Source organism: Hyaena hyaena, unplaced genomic scaffold (genome assembly GCF_003009895.1).
Source record: "Hyaena hyaena isolate Hyena2069 unplaced genomic scaffold, ASM300989v1 scaffold_992, whole genome shotgun sequence".
NCBI classification, from domain to species: Eukaryota; Metazoa; Chordata; class Mammalia; order Carnivora; family Hyaenidae; genus Hyaena; species Hyaena hyaena.
This window is the reverse complement of record NW_024081625.1, coordinates 474,778-486,786: the sequence shown is the minus strand read 5'-3', so window position 1 is coordinate 486,786 and position 12,009 is coordinate 474,778. Positions and strand designations below refer to the sequence as shown.

The 12,009-nt window shown below is 59.6% G+C and overlaps 1 protein-coding gene across 2 annotated transcripts in view; it reads left to right on the top strand.

Annotated features, from left to right (window-relative positions):
- Positions 1–432: 432 nt before the first annotated feature.
- TMEM255B (transmembrane protein 255B) overlaps positions 433–12,009 on the top strand; it is a 35,492-nt gene continuing 23,915 nt past the window's right edge. For both annotated transcript variants that reach the window (XM_039221606.1, XM_039221605.1), the window contains exons 1-3: positions 433–508; positions 5,767–5,909; positions 8,514–8,576. In XM_039221606.1, coding sequence (XP_039077537.1) covers positions 463–508; positions 5,767–5,909; positions 8,514–8,576 — 252 coding nt within the window. In that variant the 5' untranslated portion in view covers positions 433–462. The remainder of the gene's footprint in view (positions 509–5,766; positions 5,910–8,513; positions 8,577–12,009) is intronic.

Genomic DNA, 12,009 nt, shown 5'->3' with positions numbered 1-12,009 from the left:
TATCCAACCCGGAGATTTCACTCACTCAGTGACAGTGTGACACAGGCCAAGGTGAACGGGCGGGGGTAATGACAGCGGCCTGCAGCGTGCATGTGTTCGTTCATTCATTCATTCATTCATTGGAGAGCTCACCCTCTGGGTGAGAGCTCACCCTGCTGTCCCCAGGAGCCCTGTTGGGGCAGGTGGGCCGACAGGGGCTGAGCGTGAGCTCTCTGCGTCCCTCCCCTCTGCGGCCGTGACCTGTGAGCACCAAGCGGAAACCCAGGGGGACCTTCCCGCCCGTCTAACTCAGGCCCTCAGTCCCCCACCCCCACTCCCGGAGCAGGACCGGCGCAGGCGGAAAGGAGGCGGTCTGAGCGCAGAGAAGGGGCGGTGCTCCTGGCCACTGATCCTCACTGATCCACAGCCAGACGGAGCTGGGGCCCAGGGAGGGCCGTGCCCGGAGCAGCTCCCTCCCCCGGGATGCAGGCGCCCGGGCCCGGGCCCCTGGCCCTGCTGGACACCAGAGGTTAGGGGGTGCCGGCATGCTGGCAGGTTGTGGGCTGGGGCGGGGGGCTGGGGGGCAGAGGCCAGGTCTGCGGCTCCTTCCCGCAGCCCTGGGGCTTCACCTTTGGGACCTCGTCCTGATACAGGTTCTCTCCTGGCCGGGCTTGGGCCTGTCTCCCTGCTTGCCTCTCTCTGACTCTGTCTCCCCTGTGTGCCCCCATGTCTGTTACCACAGACAGGAGGCCACCTCTTCCGAGCTGACACCCACACTGCCCTTGGCCTCCGCTGCCCTAGCTCAGCCCGCAGACATTTCTAGAACTTGTTTCAATAGTCAGTGGCTTCTTCTCACGGTTTGGGTGCAGCTCTGTTACAAACCCCCACATCCTCTGGCCCAGGAGTCGGGGAACCCCAGCTGCTTGGATGGGCCCGGGCCAAGCCCAGATGCACCCGGACAGGCCCCAGGCCTGGAGGGATGCGGGTGTGTTTTCCTGAGGGCGAGGGGAAGGTTTGGAAGGAAAGAAGGAAAGGAAAGGAAAGGAAAGGAAAGGAAAGGAAAGGAAAGGAAAGGAAAGGAAAGGAAAGGAAAGGAAAGGAAAAAGGCAAGGCAAGGCAAGGCAAGGCAAGCCTCCCTCAGACACAGGAGGGGCACCAGCCACTTCCTGGTGTCCCCCCCACCACGGGTGATCCCATCCCCGCCCCAGGTGACCCCCACCCCCCAGCGGCCTCTCCACTACCTCCAGCATCTTTGGAAAGTCTTATTACAAACCAGATGAGTTAGTGTTGTTTGATTTTTGAATAATAGCCCAGGAATCCGGCTTCTTCCCTGAAAGAACAGAGCTGCTCCTCCACCCCTGAAGCCCAGGCTGAGCCCCGTGCACTCTCATCCTCCAGATGTGGGTTCTCACTAGTGATGGTGACGATGCCTGTTGTTAACTAGCTGTCGTCAGGTGTCACGCTGGTGTGACACAAGGGTCTCACTCGCTGTCGTCACATGTCACGCTGGTGTGACACGACGGTCTCACTCGCTGTCGTCAGGTGTCACGCTGGTGTGACACCGGGTCTCCCTGGCTGTCGTCACGTGTCACGCTGGTGTGACACCACGGTCTCACTGGCTGTCGTCACGTGTCACGTTGGTGTGACACGAGGGTCTAAAACTAAAACAGTGTTGGACTTAGTTGGTTCTTCTGAAGAGGAATTATAACCTAACAAAGTAATACCAGGAGTTCGTCTCTTACTTAAAAATACCAAATAAACCTGTGTAGTGGGGGCCTTACAGGTATTTCCTATTTCCCGTCTCTGCAGTCAGCACTCGGGGCGCGTCACACGCCAAGCCCGACAGCGGAGAGCTGACGGCCAAGTCGCACCATTCTGCCTCAGCCTGGTTACAGGGGTGTCTCTTTGCCTCTGTGACCAGCTGTCCCCACATGAGGAAGTGACCACGTTCTTCTCCCTGGGAGGCCAGGCCCTGCTGGCAGGGAGGCTGTGACGGGGGGCTTACAGGTGGCCCCCCCTTGGTGCTGGGATCAGCAGCCTGTCAGCGCCCCTCCTCCAGATGTGGCCAGGCTGCCACAGGAGCTGGTTCCAGAGATGGCTGGGAAGGGGGTGCAGGGCGGGAGCACTGGGAAGGCGGTGCAGGGCGGGAGGGCTGGGGACAAGGTGGAGGGCAGGGAGGGCTGGGAAGGGGGTGCAGGGCTGGAGGGCTGGGAAGGGGTGCAGGGTGGGTAGAGCTGGGAAGGGGGTGCAGGGCAGGAGGGCTGGGAAGGGGTACAGGGCAGGGAGGGCTGGGTAAGGGTGCAGGCGCAGGAGGGCTGGGAAGGGGTACAGGGCAGGAGGGCTGGGAAGGGGTGCAGGGCGGGGAGGGCTGGGAAGGGGGTGCAGGGCAGGAGGGCTGGGAAGGGGGTACAGGGCGGGGAGGGCTGGGAAAGGGGTGCAGGGCAGGGGGGGCTTGGAAGGGGGTGCAGGGTGAGGAGGGCTGGGAAGGGGTGCAGGGCGGGGAGGGCTGGGGATGAGGTGCAAGGCGGGGAGGGCTGGGGATGGGGTGCAGGGCAGGGAGGGCTGGGAAGGGGTGCAAGGCTGGGAGGGCTTGGAAGAGGGTGCCAGGCGGGGAGGGCTGGGAAGGGGGTGCAAGCAGGGAGGGCTGGGAAGAGGTGCAGGGCAGGGGAGGGCTGGGGACGGGGTGCAGGGCGGGGAGGGCTGAGAAGAGGGTGCAGGACAGGGGAGGGCTGGGAAGGGGTGCAGGGTAGGGGAGCGCCCACGTGGCACCCTCAGATGCTCCAGGAGGGGTGGCCACGCAGGCAGGGACAGACGTGAGTACCACGGGGAGGCGTGGCTGGTGGCCTTCAGCCCCTCAAGCTCCTGCCCTCCTGGGGGCTGCATTGCCAGCTAAGGGCCCCTGTGCACAGTGTACTGTCTCCTCCGCCCTGATGGACAGACTCGCTCCGCTCACACCGCGTGTGGGCCTTTCCCAGGTGTCCTCTGGCTGAGGCTGCGCAGCACTTAGGAGGCAGGGCATGCAGGTCGTTGTCGTCATCTCCACTTCCCGGATTGGGAAACTGAGGTCTGTGCCTCCAGATCTGCCTGTCTGAGCCAGGCATGGGGTCTGGCGGCAAACAGGACAGACAGAAGCCCGCTCCGTGGGCTTCTCCTCCGGGCAGCTGGACATCACCTGGCCAGTCTAGGCAGCTGCCTGAGTGCCACAGTCCGGACGGGAGATATTGTAGCAAAACCGTCAGGGCGCGGTCTTAAGGGTGCGCCGTTTGTAACCCCACATGCTAAGAGTCCTGCTTCTGGGCAGGAGGATATGGGGGGCCGTCCAGGGGGGATCTGGGGGGCAGTGCAGGGGGCTCTGGGGAGCGGTGCAGGGGGCTCTGGGGGGCATCCCAGGGGGCTCTGGGGGGCGGTGCAGGGGGCTCTGGGGGGCGGTGCAGGGGGCTCTTGGGGGCGGTCCAGGGGGCTCTGGGGGGAGTTCCAGGGGGCTCTGGGGGGCTTCCTTCAGCGCACAACCTTTTTGTCTCCAAAACCTGATCTAACAGTTGAGTCGCAGGGTAAAAATGTAAAAATGCCCTGCCTTCTTGTTGAGTTCATTTCTCATTCCCTTGGGTTTATGGCATCTCCTGTCTATAAGGAGCATTTGGGGTCAGGATTCTTCCTCGCGTCATCTGTGTTGTGTCTGGAGTCACGACAGCATGGCTGGCGGAAGCCTGGCTTCCCGGTGCCCTGCACGCGTGAGGCAGCTGCCCTGGGCTCCCGTTAGCCTCGGGACCTGGCCCCCCCGGAGAGGCCGGCGGGGCGGCAACGCCTCCAGTGCCCGAGCCTGGGCGGGAAAGCCCGACTGGGGAGACGGTGACGGGATGGGCCCCAGGGGGACGGTCACCGTCCCGAAGGAGATGCGTTTAGCTTTTTGCTCCGTGATCGCTGTGTCTGAGTGTCACTCGTGGATCTGACGCGGACGTTCTTCCTGGCAGCTGCCGCTGAGGGGCTGGGAGACACGGCCCATGGGCGGTCGTGCTGCGGCGGGAACGGAGGCTGCGGCACCCGGCTGGTGGTCTTGGGCGGAACGCGCGATGCCCTGAGTTAGGACAAACGGCACAAGAGGAGCACATGGGCCTGAGCCTGCACGGGGATGTCTTCTCTGTGTGGGTTATTCCCGAGTGCGCACCGACCCGGCCTCTGGCGCTGGACCTGACTGGCCACTGAGCTTTGCAGACGGGGCTGCAGAAGGGTGACACGAACTTTCCGGAGCGCGGAAACTCCCGCGTGGGGCTGCCTCCCCACCAAGCACGGGCGATGTTGACGTAACAACTTCAGGGCGGAGGAAGCACCTGTTTTCCTCTCATCCTGATTTGGTTCTGGACTCACAGGGATCAGGATGGCGAAGCTTCCAAAGGCAGAAACCTGGCCCACTTGTCTCAGTGGGTTAAGCGAGTGACTTGATCTGGGCTCAGGACATGGTCCCAGAGTCATTGGCTCAAGCCCTGTGTGGGGCTCTGTGCCGACCGTGAGGAGCCTGCCTGGGACTCTCTCTCTCCCTCTCCTTCTGGCCCCTCCCCCAGCTACTCTCTTTCTCTCTCTAAAAAAAAGAAAAGAAAAGAAAAGAAACCATCATAAAACAAAACACAGGCCAGTGGCCTGGTTGGACTAGGGGTGGAGTCTCGCCTTGGCCTCTCCCGGCCAACTGCCTCCCTGTGTGGCGGTGACTGGGGGGCGGGGTTGCTGTAAACGGGGGACCCCTGCATCCCCGAGACACACCCACAGGGAAGGAAGGGCAACAAGAAACCCAGAACCGGAGACGTGAAGGCGGGCCAGCCCATGGGAAGGTCTCCTTTCTGGCTGCCTTCTTGAATTCTGTGACACCTGGGATGAGGTTTGCCTACAAAGCCCGGGGCACCCAAAGTGGCAGCCATGGTCTGGGGACTTCGTTCTGCTCAGCTTCGGACGGAACCCAGGGGCTGCCTTCCTGCTCACATTCCAGGTAGCGGAAAGGATGACAGGGAGAAAGGCAAAGGGCAGGCTCCTTGAAGAGATCTCCTGCTGGGCCCACGGAGCTTCCTTTGATTAGATGGGTAGTTACTTGTCAAGAATGTAATCCTCGGGCTGGAACAGAAGCTGCGTGGTGCCACCCTTGACATTCGCATCCAGTAAGGGGCCTGTTAGTGAGGGGAAGGGGGGATGGGCGTCTGGGTGGGCACTGGCAGCCTCCCGCGCACTCCTGAGTCCTTTCTGCCCCTCCCTCCCCTCCCCCCTCCCTCATTTAGCCATTCAGGGTCTGGGGCTGAGGGGGTCCTGCAGGTGGATGCAGGCCACGGGGGAGGACGGGGGGCGCCCAGGGATACTTGTCAGTGCTTAGGGGGCCCCCACACACGATGGGTGCTCAGAAGATGGTCGGGCATGACGTCTGCGGTGGGGCTTGCAGTCAAGGGCGGATGCTGGTTTGTGGTGAGCCCTGGCGGCACTGACGCCCCGGCGCCTCCCCTGCAGGCAGCAGGGAGAACACGCCCCCACTGCCCTTGCGGGGCTCATTGTCTGGGGGTCCGGGGCCTGGGCAGTCAGCATGGGAGCGGGGGTCTGGGTGCCGTGGTGGTGCAGGGGAGGGCGGGGGACGTCCAGGCTCGGGGAGGACACGTTTCGGGTGGATTGGCAGGTGACAAGGGAGACCCCGAGTCCCCAGACAGAGAAACGGGGCACCTGGGAAGGAGGGAGACTGGCAAGGTGGGTGCTGTTTGCTGGGACCCCGCTCTGAGCCCGTCGCCTCACGAACGAACCCCTCTGTCCTCCTTCCAGAAGCGTTTGCCAGAAGAAAGAAGACCTCCCTTTGGTTCGTGGGGTCTCTGCTGCTGGCGTCCGCCTGTATCCTGGCCATCGGCCTCGCCGCCACCACCAGGACAGAGAACGTGACTGTAGGGGGCTACTACCCAGGGGTCATTGTGAGTGCGGCCGCCCCGGGTTGTGCGGGAGGGCTGCACGGAGGCGGCACAGGCCACGTCGGGGCTCGTGGCCGGCAGAGTCTGCCCCTCCAGGGCCCTGGGCGGGTAGCGGCTGCTGGTTGTCCGGCCTTGACGGGGCCTCGAGCAGGCAGGCCAGCAGGGCTGTGGGCCCGGACAGGGGCGGGAGGAGGGGGCGCAGGGAACCAGCCCCGCGAGAGCGCACCGACCACAGCTCTGATCCAGTCCTGCAAGGACGCCCCCGTGGGGGTGGGGGTGTTCATCACTCCACCTCGTGGGGGTGGCAGCAGAGGGCGATGTCCACCACTCATTTCAGATTTCAGCACCGACAGGGACAGCCTAGTCAGATGTGGCAAGAAGGGCCACCCAAATCCAGAATTATCAAGGAGATTTTTTGAGCGAGGAATTCACGTCCCCTGTTGTGAGCGGTAGAATTTTCCCCAAGGGCCCCCACTGGACAGGAGTCTGTGGACGGACCTTTATCAGCTTTATGCCCTTAAAATGCATAAGTGAACTGCTGTGTCAAAAATGCTAAATAGAGATTTTTTTAAAAATATGAAGTTCTGGGGCACCTGGGTAGTTTAGTCGGTTGAGCGTCCGACTTTCGCTTAGGTCATGATCTCGCAGTTCGTGGGTTCGAGCCCCGCATCGGGTCTGTGCTGACTGCCAGCTCAGAGCCTGGAGCCTGTTTCAGTCTGTGACTCCCTCTCTCCTGACCCTCCCCTGCTCACGCTGTCTCTCTCTCTCTCTCCTGGAAATAAATAAAACATTAAAAAAAAAATGAATTTCTTTTAATCACACTACTCTCACTCAAAGTATCAAGATAAGTAATAATATTGGTAACATTTTTAGCAAGGATGTAAAGGTTTTGACATTAAATATTTATTTGACAAATATTTGACATGAAATATTTAAAAATATTTCGTGTATATTGTTCACTTCGTCTCTAAAAATTTTTTTTAAGTTTATTTATTTCTTTTGAGAGAGAGAGAGGGAGAGAGTGTGGGAGGCGGGGGGGCAGAGACAGGGAGAGAGAATCTCAAGCAGGCTCTGTGGTGTCAGCGCAGAGCCCAACACGGGGCTCCATCCCACGACCCGGGGATGGTGACCTGAGCCGAGATCAAGAGTCGGGTGCTTAACCACCTAAGCCACCCAGGCACCCCCACTTCATCTTTATATTAATACTTAATTTTCATTTTTCTGTTTTTTGTCTGTGTTTTATAAACTTACACGATCTACCTGTGGATTGCTTAAGAGTAAACACATAAATAGTGTGTGCAGAAGGTTTATCAGTAAAAAGTTAAGAACTGCCACTATGTTGGGACCCCACTTTTCTGCCGGGTGTTGTGGGGGGACCCCTGGGTGTGGGCCAGGGCTGGGAGGACCCGGGTCAAGGCTCTGACGGAGCCAGGTTCCCGGGCAGCGGCTGGTTCTGAAGGTGAACTGCGGAGGCCAGATGAAATTCACCTGAAGAACATGCGGGTAGAAGTCGCTTCTGTGGCCCTCGCGTCGCACGCGGACACGGCAGAGAGGCTCTCAGGACGGAACTTGGAGGCTCCGAGCGCCTCCACCTTCTTGGAAAGAGGATGGGAGTCGGTGAAACTTAACAGAAACCCTTTAATAGGGTCGTGTCGGCCTGGAGTTCCGGTGTTTTTGAGCTGTGGATCTGGACATGAAGAAAACGTTCATCTTTCCTCCTTGAGAATTCTTAAATTATTGCCGGAAACTTCCTCTGTGCACAGGTGTCCATCTCCACAGACACCGTCACAGATGCAGTCTTCTGTAGCCATAAGGAGGTCGGACTTTCACGCATTACTTTTAACACCGTGGCCTTGAGCATCCATGGCGGTGCCGCCCACGCTCAGACAGGCCAACGGTGGTGGGGCTCGCCTGGCCAGCCTCTCACCTCTGTCGTCCCTTGTCCCCGTCACTCAAGCCGAGGGAACTACACTCAGTGGAAGGATCCAGCCCCGTCCTGGAGCCCTCATTTTGAGGGCAGGGGCCAGGAGCTGAGGCTTCTCCAGGACGGACAGAGCCTGTCACTGTGCTTCCCCTGCTGGAGCCTCCTTCCTCCTCTACCCGCCCCTCCCCACAGCCACCTGTCTGCCAGCTCACCTGTGAGTGGCGTCAGCCACGTCCATGGGCGCCTGGTCCCCACATCTTCCCCGGGGAGCCAGCCTCTGACTGGGGCTGCTGCCTGGCGTGGGGGAAATGAGCAGGGAGCCCCACCCTCTGGGTTACTGCGAAGGGGCTGTCCTCTGGCCGGAGGTGAGGGCCACGTGCTACCCTCTTCTTCTGTGACCAAGAGTCACGTTTCGGCAGCTTCTGTTCTGACCACCAGCTTTGCTGGAGCCGGAGATGCCCACACACACAGGCATGAGCTTGTGGGGCGCCAGGTGGTGAAGGTGGGTGGGGGAGGGGCGACTGGCCGGCTTTGCCCCTTGGATAAAATGTTTCCTGGGGGGGCAGCCTCCGATTTGCTGCTACCCCCCCCCCCCCATGCTAGGGCCGCGGTGTGCTAACCTCCCTGCACTGGGCTCGGTGTGCTAACCGGGCACCTTCTCCCTGTTCTCCCTTCCCCGCCAGCTGGGCTTCGGAGCCTTCCTCGGGATGATTGGCATCAACCTGGTGGAGAACAGAAGGCAAATGGTAAGAATGTGCTTGCTTATGCACATGTGGTTTCCTAGGGAAGCCCCGGCCCCAGTCCAGCACTAGGATGGGGGCTGGGTTCCCCAGGCTGCGCACTGTGCAACTCTGGCTCGGGGCTCGGGGCTCCCTTCACAATGGGTCTAAGTGAGCGTTGCGTCTAGGATCGTAGGCTGCAGCCTACAACCTCACGCGGTGGTCCTGGCAGCTGAAGTTGCGGCACAGGAAGAGTTTAGGGTGTGGGCTGGGTTGGGGTTAGCAAATTAAATGATGATGTATAGGCTCCCGCAGGCCGCGGAGAGAGGGCAGGAAAAGGGCAAAGCACGAGGGCCCAGCTCACAGGGCTTGACAGAGAGGAGACCCCGCCTGTCCAGGCCACCGGCTCCGGGGGGGTCGAACACCAACCTTGATAGGTTTTACGAACGTGGTGTTTTCAGGAATGATCTCAATTCGGCGTCTGTTTGCTGGTGCTTTGGGGACGCAGCTCCAAGAATAAGCGGTTGATTTTGCCAGTTCACCGTGGTGGCTGGTTTTGAATTTGATGGGTGTTCAGAGGGGGTTTGGGGCCACGTGGCCGTTTCGGACTCGTCTCTAATGCCTGCCTGGACTGGCTTCATCCTACTTATTCCCAAATGTGCAGTCACCTGCCCTGGGGTCTTCCCTGTGTGAGGGCCTGTAGTAGGATGGCTCGTGCCCCCCATTCCCTGGCCGAGGGGGGAGGTCCGTGGCTTGGCTGTGGTGGCCACTGTCGTAAGCACAGGGGATGAGAAAGCGGGCCCTGGGGCAGGCGCCTGGCTGGGGGAGGGTGCTCCTGGGATGGGGCGGGGGGCGGGGAAGCAGGGCAAAGAGGTTTGGATTCTGGTGGAAAGGAGTGTTTTGCCCTGAGTCCCAAGGAGAGGGGGCCGCCGGCTAAGAAGAGGGGGGCAGAGGGACCCCACACTCCTGCCACGTCCCAGGCGGTGCACGGCCCCCCTCTCCTTGCCTGGCTGCTGCTGGGGTGGGGGCTGGGAGGGCAGCCCTGGGCTCCTGGAAGCCCCGCCTCCTGGTGGCCTCCAGAATCCAGAAGGAGCCCTGAAGGTGGTGCCCTTGAGAGTCTTGCCAAGGTCCTTCTGTGCCCGCGGGAGAAGCGATTTCCCTCCTGTCCCCATTGGAGGTCCGGGATTTGAAGCTGCATGGAGCCGTCAGGCACTAAGCTTGTTCTCTTCAGAAAACGCTGTTTGGGGAGAGGGGCTCCTGGCAGGGGTGGGGAGAGGCTGGAACCCCGCTGTCAGGGTGTTACCAGGTCCCTTGGTCTGGTTTCCCTCCCGCCCCGCCGCTGCCCCTGAGCCCCTGCCTGCTCGGCCGCCCCGCCCCTGCCTCTGTGACCCCTCCCTGCCTGCTCTCCCATCCTGCTGAGGCCGCTGTCAATGCTTCGCGCCTACAAATTGAGAGCCTCCTGACCTGGTTTTGTAGGCGGTTCCCCGAAGGGCAGAGCCAGCTGTGAGGCCTTGAAGCTGGCGGCTGGGTGGCGGCCACGTGGCATGCAGGCCACCCTCGTGGGTGGTGAGGACCCAGTTTGGTCCAGGGACGCCTGTTTCTTTCCCTTTTAAAAAGAGTTTTGCTGACACAATTCACCCAGTTGACGTGTAAAGTTCAGTGACGTTAGCACACAGCGGGTGTGTGCCCCCACCTGCCACCAGCCAATCTGAGGACATCTGCATCTTTCCAACCAGAAACCACCCCTCAGTCCCCCACGTCCAGCCCTCGACAACCGCTAACCCGCTCTCGGTCTGGACGTGTGTGCAGGGACCAGCCGCGCCCTCACTCGGCATAATGCTTTCCAGGCGGCCTGTGTCAGGACCTCACTGCTTTATGGTGGAGTCACGTTCTGCGGATGGAGGGAGCACATCTTGTGTCCACTGGCCAATGCTGGTCACTGGGGACGCTGCCGCCTAGGGCTTTGTGATGAGTGTGAACGCGGGGACGAGTGTGCACGCCAGGCATCCTCCTAGGAGTGGAATTCTGCATCCTAGGGCGGTCGTTGGGGGAAGTGCCAGACCGTCATGGAGGCTGCACCATTTCTGCCCCCACCAGCGCTAGGGGGTTCCAGTGTCCCAGTCCATATGCCCGCCCGCCAGGTGGGGACGGCCTGGTGTCTCACTGTGGCAGTTCCTTGGTGACTAGTGATGTTGGGCTTCTTTTCAGGTGCTTGTTGGCCTTTTCTCCGCCTCTTTTCAGACACATGTCTATTCAAATCCCCTGCTGATTTTTAAGTTGGGTGACTTGCCGTCCTATCATTCAGTGGTCGGAGGATTTGTATCCTCCAGAGGCAAGTCCTTCGGAGGCACGTACCGCCTCCCTTCACCTTCCTGACGCGGCTTTGAGCACAGAAGCTTGTGGTTTCGCTGAAGCCCCAGGTGTGTTTTCTCTCTCGTTGCCTGTGCTGTTGGTCTAAGAATCTTGTGCCGGTTCCAGGATCATGAAGATTTACCCCTATGTTTTCTGACTTTTGTCACTTACATTTAAGTCTTTGGTCCATTTCAAGTTAATGTTTGCATATGGTGTGAGACCGGGGTCCACATTCCCCCTTGTGCTGTGGCCGCTCCGCTGTCCCCGCACCCGTTGCTCTGAACCATCTCGAAGCCTTGTCGGCCACCCCGCGGCCCCAGGCGCATGCTGTGCCTTCCTCCACGGCCGGGTCTTCGTCTCCGTGCGCACAGTCTCAGCTACTGTTGCTTTGTGGTGAGTTTGAAACCAGAACTTGAGTCCCCTTAACTTGGTTCCTCTTTTTCACGACGGTTCTGATTCTTCTCTGTCTTTGCAATTTCACACGAGTGTTAGAATCAGCTTGCGATTTCTGTGGGGGGTCAGCTGGGTTCTGGTGGAGACTGCGCTCAATCTGTACGTCCGCTGTGGGAGTGTATCTGGCTTAACGATGTTAAGTGTCCTGACCCATGAACGTGCGATGTTTTCCGTTTTTTAGATCTTCTTTCACTGCCCTCAACAGTTTTGTTGTGTTAAGTGTCTAAGTTTTGTGCTTCTTTTGTTAAGTTTATTCCTAAATATTTTATTATTTTTGAGGGTATTATGAATAGAATTTTTTCCCTAACTTCGTTTTTGGATTATGCATTACAGGGGTGTAAAAATACATTTTTTTACAAGATTTTGTATAAGATTGTTCATCTTGTACCTGTAGCTCTGTTGAACTCATTCATTTGCTCTAATAGTTTCAAGTGGGTCCCTTGGGATTCTCCATCTTAGATCGTGTCACCCACCGAAAGACACAGTTCTGCTCCTTCCTGTCCAGTCTGGATGCAGGAGGTCTTTTTCGGAGGCTTTGGTAAGAGGAGACCGTGTGGGGCCCAGCTCACCTGCTGGCCCCCCTGCATAAGGCGGCCCCCAGCTTCCCAGACCAGAGCCTGCGGCCGGGAGTCGTCCGTGGTGTATGTACAACCCC